At 44.6% G+C, this 14,733-nt stretch overlaps 1 protein-coding gene across 9 annotated transcripts in view; it reads right to left on the bottom strand.

Annotated features, from left to right (window-relative positions):
- Positions 1-14,733, bottom strand: part of Ptprm (protein tyrosine phosphatase receptor type M) — a 706,714-nt gene that overhangs the window by 219,995 nt on the left and 471,986 nt on the right. For all 9 annotated transcript variants that reach the window (XM_042259959.2, XM_076549820.1, XM_076549821.1 and 6 more), the window contains one exon: positions 287-419. In XM_042259959.2, the coding sequence (XP_042115893.1) occupies positions 287-419 (133 nt within the window). The remainder of the gene's footprint in view (positions 1-286; positions 420-14,733) is intronic.

A 14,733-nucleotide genomic window follows, 5' to 3' on the forward strand; every position in this document is an offset into this window, starting at 1 on the left:
AACAATTTCACATAGCTTTCATATTATCCCATGGGAAGAAATAAAGTTCTTATATTTCTTTTGGCATGATATGCTTTTCATAGTCACAAAATCTCCAAGCATTTACTCTAAATTTCTGCCCCCCCCAACTGCAAATGCTATGTGATTAAAAAATGTTCACAATCACAGTCTCAGCTGTGTCTTGGCCACCATGGCCTACCCAGCAACTGGATCTTATCATACCCCCAAAGTGACCTGGCAAACAGTGACAAACAGCTCTGCACTGTGCACCCAGCTACAAGCTCACCTTTTCTTCATGACCAGCACAACTCCCAGAAATATGATAACGAATAGCAAGATGCCTGCAATCACTCCGGCGATTTTAACTGTGTGGTCTGTTTGTTTCTCAGGTTCGGGGACTGGCTTTGGGGTAACGGCCCCTGGAGATGAAAAGGAGAGCAAGTGGGTAAGACAGAATAAAGACATTACATTTAAATTTCTCCCCCTGCATTTAACAGAATAATACAACTTATCAGAGCCAGCAGACCGACGGGCTTTGATTTCTTTCTTTCTTTTTTTTTTTTTTAAGCAGCTTTCCTAGGAGCTGAAAGCATTGTAATTGCTCTTGTTGTTCAGCATTCACTCTCCACAGCACACCCACGTCTGACCCTTTTCTAAGAGACTTCTCAAACGCACTTTTAAATATTTTTATTATCTATGTTAGCTCCCGTTCGTTCTTCTTTCCATTTAAAAACTTGCTAACAGCACACGAGCTATCCCTAAGCCTTTATCCAAATTTGATTTGCTGGAGCATTTTCCTCAATTATTTTTCATAAATGAAGCAATAATTCCATCACATATTAGCCCAAACACCTGGAAAAGTGAGATAAGCTCATTTACCATGCTTTTTTTTTTTTTCACCAGCCATTGTTTTTTTTTTTAAAAAAAAAACACAATAGAGACCTCCCACCTTTGGAAATCTGAATCTAGGTCACATCTGGGAAGCAAAAGGATCCTTCTAAGCAATTAATTCACAAAGTGGGCAGCAGCTGGTGATCACGCCACCAGCACCCATGGTTCACATCTGTTTAAATGAGATAACCAGGGCCTCAGAGTGGTGGCCACGTCTCGGCTCCCTTGTGTGCCTGTTTCCAAGACACCGTTTGTCCTGCTGCTGGTATAATATGATGGAATGTCAAATCTATGTTGATGAAATATCCATTTCCTCTGCTAAATGAGTTCAGGACCAAGAATATTAGGAGTGTAATGTCCAATTCATTCAACAGCATCTACTTTTTAAAAGAGGTTTCTCCTGGCCTCATCAGGATGTGACGGCCTTTGGTGTTTGGACCAACACGGTACCACCCTTCCTAAATGAAGCAATATTATGTGCAAACTTCTCATCCTAGGATCTTTTTCCATTTTCGTTGGTCAAAATGTAATGAAGAGTGAGAGTCTGTGCCTGCTCTTTCTCCCTTTCCAGTGTGTTTTCCACCAACATGTCCCTCTATGCTTGAAAAACTGCACTGGTCCTGCCTCTGTGCCCACATACACAGCTTAGCAGGCATCCTTGTGGGGAACGGGCGAGGTGAGCCACAGCTGCCGGGTTTCCTCGCTCCTTTGGAAGCATACGGACCCTGTTTCTCTCCAACTACACTCATATTACAATTTTCATTCGAGAGAACACGGCTGTAACCTGGCCTGGTGAAGCTGGGTGTAGATTAAAGGAGAGACAAGAGATGGAAGACCCCAGGCCACCCTCATGCTTTTCCCCTACAAAGGGAGTATGACCATCCCAGGTGTCCTGTCTACTGCCTCTTAGGGCCAGCTTCAGTTACTGGCTTTTAATAAAAAGGAGCCTTGCAGCCATGCACTTTCCTTCATTATTGACAATGATGCACACGGTCAGTAAAAGCTTTCAGGAGCAACTTCCGATGACTATTTATTATTATTATTATTATTATTATTAATTTTATTTTTGACAATGTCAAAAGGACAGGAAATCCTTTTCTTTTTTCTTTGATGGGTAGTCCTCAAACCTGCTGTCTAGTGAAATGTTAAGTATTAATGATAATTATTTCATAGTAATTACATCTGAAGAACACTTACTGCCTTAGACCTGGGGACAGTTGGGGGGGGGGGCAGAGCACCAGGTGGCTGATGCAGAAGAAACTGTTACATTAAATATATTGTTTTGGAAAAAAAATCTATGGAAAAATGCATACGTGATAAGAGGATAAAAACTTTATGAATGCAAAACGCAACCTGCAAATTCAGAAGGTCCAACCATTTCTATTTTTATTGAATTCCAATTTTAAATGTGTAATTTGCAAAATAATCTTTTGTTTTTCTTTCAAATGATGGAATGCTGGAAGCCATTTTTATTTATTTTGCTAGCTAGTGGTTACTAGTTCTCCAAATATATTTTCAATAGAGCAAAATGATTTTAAGGTGTTTTTTGGGGGGTGGGGGAGGTGTAAATAGTAAATATACCAATTGAAAAAAAAAGAATTTAGGAAAAAAATTATTTCAGTTTAAAAAAATCCTCACATTAAAAAAAAATAAGATGATCTGACTCACACATTGTAAGTTCTAAGAAAAGAGAGGGCCACTAATAGGTATGTGCTTGCTTCTGTCAACCAAGTAACCAGGTATTTTTCCTTGAGCATTACCTGGACTGTGATGCAGTTTTGAATGGGTATTCCTTTCCAGGGCAAAGATTGCTGCTCACCCAGCCTTTGTCCTTTTAGGGAAGCACAAAAGGACATTGCTGTGCAACCCAGCAGAAGCTCAATATCCCCCTCCTTAGGGCTTCTCGAGGGTCAAGAAAATGAAATGTCTGGAGCCCTGAGTGGCCCTGCAGCAACATTGATCACGGTTGCTATCGTGTGAAGCAGAACAACGACCTCTAAGGACGTGGAGGTCTGCCTGGGACCACCCACCTGGCTAACACAGGTGCTTGTTTGTGGGCTTCTAGGAGAAGCAGAAAAACTTAAACACCAAGTCAAGATTAGGTGGGTACTAGCTTCCAAAAGCCTGATGAGGGGGTATCCATGATGCTGGGCTGCCTCTCAGAACAGGCAGGTCCTGCCTTCATTACATGGTACGAGGCCCCTGTGCCCTTCCAGGAACCAGTGTCTGTGTGGGTTCCCCTTAGAGTGGGTGGTCTTCTTCCGTCTCTCATTTATTTGGAAACATTGGATTAGGTCAGTCACATTGGGCTGTTCCCATTTCCTTTTTACCCTATGTGGATTTGAATAAAAATAGTCCCCATAGGCTCATATATTGGATCCCTCTTAGTCATCAGGGAAGTAGAATTCTTTGATAGGATTAGAAGGATTAGGAGGTGTGGCCTTGTTGGAAGAGGTGTGTCACTGGGGGTGGGGCTTTGAGGTTTCAAAAGCCCATGCCGCATCCAGTCTCTCTCTTTCTTGGTCTATGGATCATGACGTAGCTCTCAATTATGGCTCCAGCACTTGCTTGCATGCTGCCGGGCTCCAAGCCATGATGACAAAAAGCTCTGATGACTGTAAGTCAGTCCCCAATTAAATGATTTCTCTTCTAAGAGTTGCCTTGGTCATGATGTCTCTTCACAGCAATAGCACAGTGACTAAGACACCCTACATCTATGAATGTAATGGCATTGACTATTTTTATCGATGAAAACAGAAAAGTGCATTTAAACACCATCATTAAAGGTCTCCGATACAGTGTCTAATAAGAAGAAAAAGAGAAACTCAAAAGCCAGGGAATGTCTGTCCAGTACAGCATCTGATTAGTTTCAAATTGGCAGAAAACAGAGTTTTGGCCTGGTGCTTAATGTTAAATTAAATCACAGCAGCATGCCAGACCAAGAACATGATGGGCTCAGCCACTGGCTTTAGGTCTGGACCCAATTTTGCCTACTGAACTGGCTGTATGGGTTTTTCCAGGAGGCCATGAAGGCCAATGCTGATGACCTGAGCTCCTGACCACCCTGTCTGCAGCACCTGGAATGGCTTCCCTTTGCCAGGCTTGGGAAAGCTGAGGGCGGATAGCCTGGTATAACGACACCACAAGGAATCTTTAGCTGATTACTGCCAGGGCAACTGTGAACCCAGAAGAAAACATCACCAATATTCTTCATTTATTTAATGAGTGGTTTCCTGACACTTTGCTACATTTCTTATATATTAGGAACATAGCAGTGAGCATATGGACAAAAAAAAAAGGAGCTCAGAATTTATATTCCATTGTGCAAATATAGAAAAATATTTGAACAAAGACTGTGGGCCACACGTTTCTTGGTGCTAGGCCTGGTGGGGTGATGGCCAAGCAGTGACAGCTAAGAAGAAATTACTAAGACAATAGCATCCATTGGAGAGACTAGCAGGAGGAAGGAGAGCGAGGCATGGCCTTACCCTCCTGACCTTATTTAAGGTGAGACTGCATCACTGGGTAGGAATGGAGTGTAGCAAACTGGGAAAATGGCCCAGGGCACTGGTGTGTGGGGGTCACTTAAACAAAGAGTAGGGAGAATTCTGCTTCAGATGGGGCCCACAGCAGGATTCTGAGTGGAGGAGATACAATCTGGTTTATATGTAACAGCCCTATCTTGGCTGCAGAGAAGGCTGTAAGGCATCCGTAGTGGAAACGGGGACATCAAGAGCAAGGTTATCACAACAACCCAGACTGATTCTATGATGGAAGTAGTAGAGGTGGTGATGCTTTGTTCAACTTCATATACTTCCAGGGCGGTCATAGGTATTTGCCAATGAACTTCAGTAGGCCGGGACAACCAACACCCAGGTTTCTGGAAGTCATTGCAGAAGACCTGAAGGTGTCATTGACTCAAATTGACAGTGTGGGTGAAGTAGGCTCAGACAGGGACAGCAGGAGCTTAGTGTAGACTCCTTAGGATGCCGCGCTAATGACATCCAAAGGAGAGACCAAGCAGCAGTTGGGACAGGTGAGATCTCTGGGTATGAGACACCAACTTAGGAAATGCCATAAAAATGATAGTGTGGAAAGTCACAAGTCTACTCAGGGACACTTAGAAGATGAAGACAGAGGTGAGCCTGTCACGGTAGTGTGGAGAGGAATCAGCCAGGAGAAGGTCATCAAGGTGAGCAAAGGTTAAGAGGGAAAGTCTCTGCAGCCTGCTCAGTGAGAGATGTAGGGACTGTGAGATGTCTCTCATGCATTAAAGATGGGGAAGCCGATAGCATCCCGGAGGCCAAATGCTAATGATAAACAGAAGCAAAAGTCAGGGAGGAGGGGGTGGGGGAGGGGGGGGAGAAAGAAATGCCCACAGGGCTGATGTCTTAGAAGGGTCAAAGGTTGGGGTAAGTATCCAGAAGGTGGGGCTGGCCCAGGCCAGGAAGCAGTCACTGTGTCCTGAGGAGCAGGAGGAGCAGCAGCTGTTACGATGGCTGACAGATGTGGAAGAGGTCTTGGAGTGTAACACTGAAATGGTCTCCACTAATGGCTTGATTGCCTGTGAGGAAAGCAGCCAGAGGGGTTGGGAAGGAGATGAGGTAAGAAGGTTAGTCGGAGGTGGGAGAAAAGAAAGGAAGAGCATGGGACAGGGAGGGTCCATGGAAGAGGCTGGAGGCCGCTGCGGCACAGGCTTTGCAGGTGGTCAAAGGTGAGAGTCGAGCCCTGAGAGCAACGGCAGAGAACAGGGCAGGTGACTAAGGAGGGCAAGGGGTAGCGGTAGGAAGGAAAGCGGTGGGAGGGGGTGTCGGGTGGAGCTAGCCCTGATGCTGACAGCGGTGACATCTGGGGAGAGGAGAAGACTGGGGAAAGATGGTGGCTGGGGCTGTGACTTACCCCAAAGTACATGAAGCTCAAGGATTTCTTCCCACCTCACAACCAGAGTGAAGGAAGAGGAGGAGGAAGAGGAGTGAGGCGCAGAGTGGAATGGACATTTGGAGCTATTTTCCACGGTGGCAGAGGGATGACTGGTCACCCCTGGAAGTGCAGATGCCTTTCCTGGATGTCCCACATCACCTACATACAACAGCCACAGGGCAGCAGAATACACGTTTGTCCCTGGGACCCAGGGTTCACATCAATGCCTCTCTAGTAAGTCCCTCTTCTGCACCAGGTCCTGTGACTAAGAGGAATTAGAGGAGGCAGATCACTGAGTCCTCATGCCCTCATGACAGAGACCTGATCACTGTCAACCACACAGGAAACCGTGGTAAACGCCCACGAGCTCCAGAACCTACTTGGTGCAGTGCAGGGAACAGAGTCGGAAAGGCTCCATGCCAGAGGCAGCAGTGAGTGGCCTGACAGATGTCCAGACAGGCAGACAGCGTGTCAGGGTGTCAGGCAGAGAAGGCTTTGTGAGTACAGAAGAGCTTTGCTTTTGGAGCCCAGGCAGGGCTGGCAACAGTCTAGGAGGAGCCTTGGAGGCGAGGCTTTGTGTTGTCATAGGCATTGCCCCCAGGTAGAGCATTGTAAGTTAGAGAAAACAAACACCAAACCACAGAGAATGATGGAAATGGCCTTGAGAATAACCAGGTAGGAACCCACCGGTTCCACAAAGAAGGGAAAGGAAGGAGATTAGAGAGCTTCCTGAAGAGGAAGGCTATCATTGCAGCATTTGATTTTAACATTGGGGATCCAATGTTAAAACCAAAGCAGGGCAGGAACTGAAGGGATACATATGACTGCCAGCAGGGGGTGCTCGAGTCACCTAACTGCCAACAGGGGGTGCTGAGTCTCCTGGCTTGAGTCTTCCTTGGGGGAGAGGGGTTGGTGCTGCTAATCCAGGGGGATAAGAGTGTCCAGGTTCAGCATTTGAACTCAACCCAGGCAACACCTGAGGACTGTCACAGCATGCTCATGGGTATCCAGTGCAAACCAGTACCCTAAACTCCCCTCTTGGTTTCAGGTCCCTGGCAGCAGGGAAGAAACCAGAACAAAGGGCACAAGAGGGGAACGGAGGTGGGGATGTCTCTTGTTGAAGCGCTTAGAATCCCAGGCTGCCTGGGCTCCTTTTGTGGTCCAGGATGACCCTGAACTTGAGGTTCTCTTGCCTCCACAGGCACGCAGCACTACACAGGGATTGTACAGATCTGGAGCTCAAACCTAGGGCCTTGTGGTGTACTACGGAAGTACTCTGCCTTCTCTACCATTTGAGAACACATCCTGCCCTCCAAATGTCTGGAGGAGCAATGGTTAAAAAGAAAGTCTAAATGTCAACTGACCTAGTCTCAATCACTTCATACTAGCATTTTTCTGACTACGTGGAAGTCATCATCGAATTTTTGCCTTTTTCCTCTTGACCCTTTGTACAGGTTTTTCTGTTCTCTTCCTTAAAAAGAGGAACATCCAGGCTTAAAAGAGTGTTGTGAGACCAATCTTCCATGTCTCGTTGCTCAGAGTATTACAGTTCTTTGCAGTCTTATTTACTTTGTTTTTAGTTGTACCTTAATATTATATGTAATGGCAAGACAACCCGAAGATTTTTCATCTAAATTACATAGTATTGTCTTTCTTCCTAGGAATAGTCAATTACGACTCAGAGAATAACCTGTGCTCACACTCTGTGTAACCTGATTATGCTTTTGAATTTATAGCTTTCCCTCTGCCCCCTGATTCCGCTGTAGGGCGAACAGAGCGTGCACAACTTCCAAGTAATGATCGCATATGTAGTTCTTCATGCACAGCTGAGATACTCTGTTGTTTGAAAGGTACATCTTCCCCTCAAATTAATCTCCTCTCTCTCTCTTGTTTTGGCTCTAATTTCATGGCAGCTATTGCTCCCCTTTATTGATGTGGCTGACACCCCGTGGAGAAGACGATTTATCAAAGACTCTGCACTCACTAGCTGGACTCTAAAAGTTCTGAGAGAATTATTAACACTATTACTATTCTGATGAAATACTTTCTTCTTCCCGTTTGAATTTCTTGAATCACGATCAAGTCATAAAACGAGGAATCAACTTGTCAATACGAAGTCATCAGCCGTGCGCACCTTTCATATAAAGTACATAATCAATAACAGGGATCTAAGCGGCTGCTTCAGGCTTTTTGGAGGATGAGTTAGTTAAGAGTGTGGTGTGGGGGGATCCCAAGACACCGAGCTAAATTCTGAAGGCATTCAAATCACCATCTGTTGTCAGTCACGTTTTCTGTCAGAGCTTATGCTTCTGGGTCACGGTCTAGCCTATGTTCAGCCCTTAAAAATGATTTCTGTGGCAGGAAGAATATAAATGCTTCCTGCCACAGTATTGTTTACAACCCTCCCATTCCAAGTCCTTTCTGCTTCTAAAATTTCTTATTACTTTATCAAAAATGAATATATTTAGAGTCAGCGAGGTGACTCAGTGGGTAAAGGCATTTGCCACCTAACCTGAGTTTGATCCCTGGGACCTACATGGCAGGAGAGAACCAACTCCTGAAGTTGGCCTCCAATCTCCATACATACACCAACACACACACACAGACACACACACACACACACACACACACACACACACACACACACACACCACCCCACATCACACCCATTCAAACACTAATTCTTTTGAAAGCCAGTACATTCAATAAATTAAACATGCTTGCTAGAAGTATCAACACTCCGAGGGCCTCAAAATGCACAAAGAATCTGCAGGTTGGGATGGGAAGCGTCTTCTCCATGCCCTAAGAGCTACACACACGTGGCCCTTGAAAGGTGTACTGAGCACAGAGAGTGTAGGACTGTGTTCATGCTGTAGAAGTACTCTACCACCGAGCTCCACCCATGTCCAGGAAAATACTGCTGAATATACAGGCATTAAAGGAAGTCTTACAGGGGAAACCTGAGAGGGGATTTTCACATGCTGTGTCCAGAATGCAACAGGTACTCAAAGTCAGAGCAAGGCAGTGAACCTTGGCCATACAGACAGAACATTTGGCCCTCACCTCACAGAGGTGGGATCAATACGAAAAAGACTTATTCTGGCCCCAGGCTGAAGAAGAGGCCCCTGACACATAGATAAGCCTGCCAACTTCCAGAATGCCAAATGATGCCACGTCCTTTCTCATCACTGCTACGTTCCTCCACCTAGGCCCCTGCTTTACCTCCAGTTCTGAACCTTTGCCTTCCAAATATACATCTTATCTAATCGTCTTTATGATGTGCTGCAGCCATACCGACGTCCTGAATAATAACCCAAATTGGGTCACTCTTTACTGAAACTGAAACCACAAATACGAGAGCTTTCCAAGGCGTATTTCAGATGGCAGTCAAGGCCGTTTGAACTACTTCCCACACCTCTTTTTAAACTTTATTCCTTGCTCATTTGCCATCCACCGCTCTTGGACTCAGAAATGGAGATGTTCAACTCCCCCCCACCCAGCAGGTTCCCCTTCCTGGCCCCTGTTCCATCTCCAGGAAGCTTTCCTCAGCCCCTCTCTGTAGTCCAACTCTCCTCTACACTCACACCCACATAATTCCAGAACGACCTGTGACTTCTGACCACATAGCAAATGTGCATTCTCCAGACTCTGAGAGCACGTGCATAAGACTTACCACTTTCCACCTGAGGTCAGAGATTCTGGTGAGTTCTCTTCATTCTATGCTAAGCTATATGTTCTTTAGGACAAAACTGGTTCAACTTGTCTGTGTTCCCTTGAAGTGACCAGGCCCGCATCTTGTCATGTATGCAGTATGCATGTAAGGCTACATCTGTAGAGTCAAACCTCTGTCATAGTCACGCTCACTCTAATTTCCTGTCCCTCTGTCTGCCATCTTTTTCGAGCATAACTATTCCTTCTTTCTATTAAAGCCCCAAACATTGGGCAACGGGCAGGAAGGAAACAGGAAGGAGGAAAAAGAAGTAACCAGCACAGGAGATCCTGTTTTCTGCCCTCTGCTCCACAGCTACTCAAGACTGAGAAAGGAGCTAATGAGGAAGGGGCATACGCTCCACCTCAGAGGCCTTCCATAGATCCTGAGACAATGTGCAAGAGAGGAGAGTGACTGAACATGGGCTCCGAGGGACAGCCCAGAGAAGAAGAGATGAGGACCCTTGGCAGGAAAATTACTACCCAACTTTAGTCAACGGTATAATGAGATTAACAGAAAGAAAGTGTGGACAGAAATACCTGTGCCAAACAGAGCTACAGCACCCACGGCAGTGGAGTGTGTGCCTGTCAGGGACCCTCAAGTTAACTGGGTCTGCACAGAGAGACAAGAAATGAGCTGCTGTCAAGAATAAAGCGCTAGGAAGGCAATCCTTGTAACAATTAAGCGGGCACAGGCCATTTTTCATGCTTATATAGGAAATTTGGTTTAGAAATCTCAACTAGCCCAAAATCATTTCCATTGTAATTACAATGGCCTGGGGTCCTCTGCTAAGGAAAAATGTGGAGAGACATTTGATAAGATAATGGTCGTATGGACCAAACTATTAATAATAATTTCATTTAATAAAATGGTTACTGCCTCTCATCCTGCCATGACAGCATTTTATTTTCAGAGTTCTTCATCACTTAGAAGAAACAGGTGAAACACGAACTTCATCTTTATTAAGCCCCACACCAGCTTAAAGGCACAGGAGGCTGCCTTTAACTGTGTAGCATTTGTGCATGCACACACAACAGTATCCAAAGAAATTACATGGTAGATAAGGGAAACCCACCAAAGGTCAAAAGATAATTTTTAGGACCGAAGAATCAGTAACTGCTTGGCCCATGACCTTAAGGACCTAAGTTTAGATCCTCAGCACCCACAAGGAAAGTCAGGCAAGGCAGCAAGCCTGAAATGCCAACATTAGGGGGTGGGGAGAAAGGGTCAACTCTGGAGTTCCCTGGGCAGCCAGGCTCACCAAACTGCTGAACTGAGTCCAGGGAGAGATTCTGTTCTAAGAATAAGTTGGAGAGCAATGGAGGAAAACATCCACATTTGCCTCTGGCCTCCACATGCATGTACATACATGTCTACACATGTGCTTGCATGTCCACACACAAGTACATATCCATGAATGCATATACATATAAAATCATTTTGTGTCTTATAGTTTTTTCAAAGATATCTATCATCTATCTATCTATCTATCCATCCATCCATCCATCCATCATCTATTTATCTATCTATCATCTACATAATATCCCAAGTAAAAAAGACAAAGCTAAATCACAACATTTACACAAAATCTCAGAGAAAAGGTGGCATGCAATACATCTCTTGCAATGGTGGCAGAGACAGTCCATCACTTTCTGTCACCCCCAGCCTGAGGAGTTCCCTTCCTCCTTAGAGATCATCACTCAAGTAAAGTTGGACTCCTGAGTGTTCTGTGGAACAGAATTTCAGGACAAGTCAGAAAGAAGAAAAGTTAGGGAGTTATTAAGGGGCTATGAGGCAGTATAGATAATTTACACACTGGCATGTAGAGACAGTTGCTCTCAGAAGAAAGGGCGGTACCCATCTGGGACACAGGTGTGGCCCTCTCAAGAGAGAAAGCAGCAGTTAGGTATCTACTACTGCTGCATACGTAATTCAATACATTTAAAGGTACTTTGCATTTAAGGATGTGTTTTGTAGAGCGGGTTGAAGATTAAAGTGCTATGGGAGATCTTTCTGTATGCTGGGAATATGTGTGGCTCCCATTGGATAATAAGTAAAGCTGTTTTGGCCTATGGCAAGAAAGCTTACAGCCAGGTGGAAAATCCAAGCTGAGATACAGAGAGAAGAAAGGTGGGGTTGGGAGAGATGAGGGCCTTCCAGTGAAGGAGCAACAAGATGCCAGCCGACTGGTAATGCCACGGCCACATGGCAACATATAGATTTATAGAAATGGGTTAATTTAAGATGTAAGAGCTAGCTAGCAAGAAGCTAAAGCCATAGGCCATACAGTTTGTAATTAATGGATTATTTTATAAGAAGCTATGGGACCACGGGTAAGAGAGATTCATCTGGACTGCTGGGTAAGGCAGGACTAGAAAAATTTGGGGCTACATTAAAACTTAAAAGTTAAAGTTTAAAAACTAAGTAAAAACATATACAAGCTCATTTCCCTTTTTTTTTAATCTTAGAGAATTTCCCTTGGTAAAGGAAATTGTAGAATAGTTTCATGGGGTGTATTGTTCAGATTTAGGAAAGAGAAAAGGTACTGTCATAGATAAACTCAAGGCCCCAAGTGAGCGCAGTCTGTTTTACCATTCTTGCTGGAGGCAGTTTTTGGAAGCAGACACAATTTCCAGAGTGAACTCTGGATTTGTCAACTGTATTGAGGTTTCTGAGTTCAAGAGCAAGAGGCTTCTTTTCCTTTCCCGTCTCTTAATTGTCTTGTCTTCCTATTCTGCCTCACTTTGAACAAGAGCTCCGATGTGAATAAACTATGCCACTATCAGTAAGAAGCTGCAGGACAGAGCCACATCATTAGCGATGCCAGGAGGTACAGTAGACGCCAATGCCATGGCTCTGGCGATGGGTTTCTGGAATATTTACTAGAACTCTGCGAAGCTCATCAGATACGGACAGACGAGGTTGGTGCATACCATGTGTTAAGTGCAAAGCAGGTGTCAGGCTTATTTTCAAAGACTGTGTCTCAGAGGTAGTGATGGATCACTCTAAAAATACAAATGTGTTGAAGAACGTTGGTGGCCGCACCCATCCCTGCCCAACGCTCCTTGGTCCCTCACAAATGGCTTTAGATTCCCCAGCTTCCTGTGCAGTCTTTGAAGAAGTTATGCAGTGAGATATTCTCTAAGCTGCCTTTAATGAGGTCTAGTGAAGTATATCCCGTATATTCTTAGGTGACTCAGGAGGTAACAATGCTTGCTGCATAAGCGTGAGGACCAAAGTTTGAGTCCCCAGAATCTCTGTAAATGCCAGTTGCAATTATCCGTAATTCCAGAAACCCATGAGGAGATAAATGGTGGAAATAGGACCATCCCTAGAAACTCTTGTTTCGGCTAGCCTGATGTACACAGTGGAATAACAATAAAGAGACCTTGCCTCAAATAATGTCCTCTGACCTCTATGTAACACACACACACACACACACACACACACACACACACACACACACACACACACACACACACACCCTAACCTCTCATCCCAGACACATACACAAAAATTCCCCTATAGAATTGATTGACAATCAAGTGTCTTCTTTGGTTGAAATACAAATACGATCCCCATTTAAGCCCAGGACACCAACAGGACAAAGTAATCTCAATGGCAAGGTCAACAAAGGAAAGTATGCCAATGCATTATTCACTGCTCTGGGCCATTACTGTTTCAAATTAAATAATGCACTGGAAAACACAAGGAACTTTTTTTTATTATTATTATAGTTTTCATCACTATCATTGTCAGTAGCAACATAACAGGCTGGGCCATACTGATTTGGTTTATTACCAAAAGCCAGGAAAAGGGAAGTGTCTTTGTGGGGCTCCTTACAGTCCTGACATATGGTAGGACAACTGTCTTCACCCAACAGCCCCTCCAGCCAGGCACCCACACCCTGATGAGCTGAACATTCTCATACAGCTCCACCTGAACCTCCGCTGTTTCGTAACATGAAACAAACTTGTTTTAAACAACTGAATGGAAACTTTGGAAAACTTCTGCCCCAGGCATGTCTCTATTGTGGGTTTTGGGTTTATAAACCCTATCCTGTCTGGCTTTCAGATTTAGATTTCTCTGGCATGGGCCTGCTGTCTACCACAGGCAAAGAAAGCACTCTTAATCTGACCTTCATCAAGTGGCTTTCTCCTGTGTCTTGAGTGGGTGTAACAGAATAATGTTCCTCCCCTGCTCCAGTGCATTCGAAGACCCTAGAACCTACATAGTGCCCATGTAAATAATACTGCATGCACCATTAAGAGATCAATCTCTCAGAAGCTCAATTTTGAGCACCTCTGAAGGGATACAGGGTGTATGTGTGACTGGCAATGGTCTCGATTGATTCTCATGAAAGACTCAAGGCCAGCAGGGCTGTTTTACAGAGTAACAGCAGCAAAGGCAAAACAGGACCACCTACCTTGCCTACTCTGAGACACCTTCATGCTCAAATTTTTGTGTATTAACTTTTCTATAGCCTGAATGAGGTAAGAGATGACACTTTCCCTGTGAGGTAAGATAGGACACTCTCCCTGTGAGGTAATTGATGGCATTCTCCCTGTTAGGTAAGAGATGGTACTCTCCCTGTTGAGGTAAGACATGGCACTCTCCCTGTGAGGTAAGAGATGGTACTCTCCCTGTGAGGTAAGAGATGGTACTCATGAGTCAAGACATGGCACACTTTATATGAGGCATATCACTTTCCCTGTGAGAATATGGTATTTTAAGAAATTAAGAGATTTACACAGGAGCCTGAACTTAAATGTACTACCATTTATCTCAAGAACAAAAATCCTAAATTATGTTCTCTAAGAACTTCCTGAGTGAACAATCCAATTAAAACCAGAAGATCATGGCATGGCAGTGTACCATGGTAACCCTAGTACCTGGCTGATGGAGGCAGGGGGATCCATAAGCTTGAGACCAGCCAGGAGTGCTTCATAAATTCAAGGCCAACCTGAGATACATAAAGAGCTCAGTCTTAAAAACAAAACACACACATGCCGAAGCTGGTTGCAGTGGCTTATTCATGCAATTCCAGCACCTGGGCAATGCAGGCAGAAAGACAGAGATGGAGGTTATCCTTGGGTACAGAGCGAGTTCCACAGCAGCCTAGGCTTACATGAGACATGTCTCAAGAATCCACAAACAAACAGAAACAACAAACAAACAAAACAAACACCCCAAATGAAAGCTAACAAACCTAG

Source organism: Peromyscus maniculatus, chromosome 13, assembly GCF_049852395.1.
Source record: "Peromyscus maniculatus bairdii isolate BWxNUB_F1_BW_parent chromosome 13, HU_Pman_BW_mat_3.1, whole genome shotgun sequence".
NCBI lineage: Eukaryota > Metazoa > Chordata > Mammalia > Rodentia > Cricetidae > Peromyscus > Peromyscus maniculatus.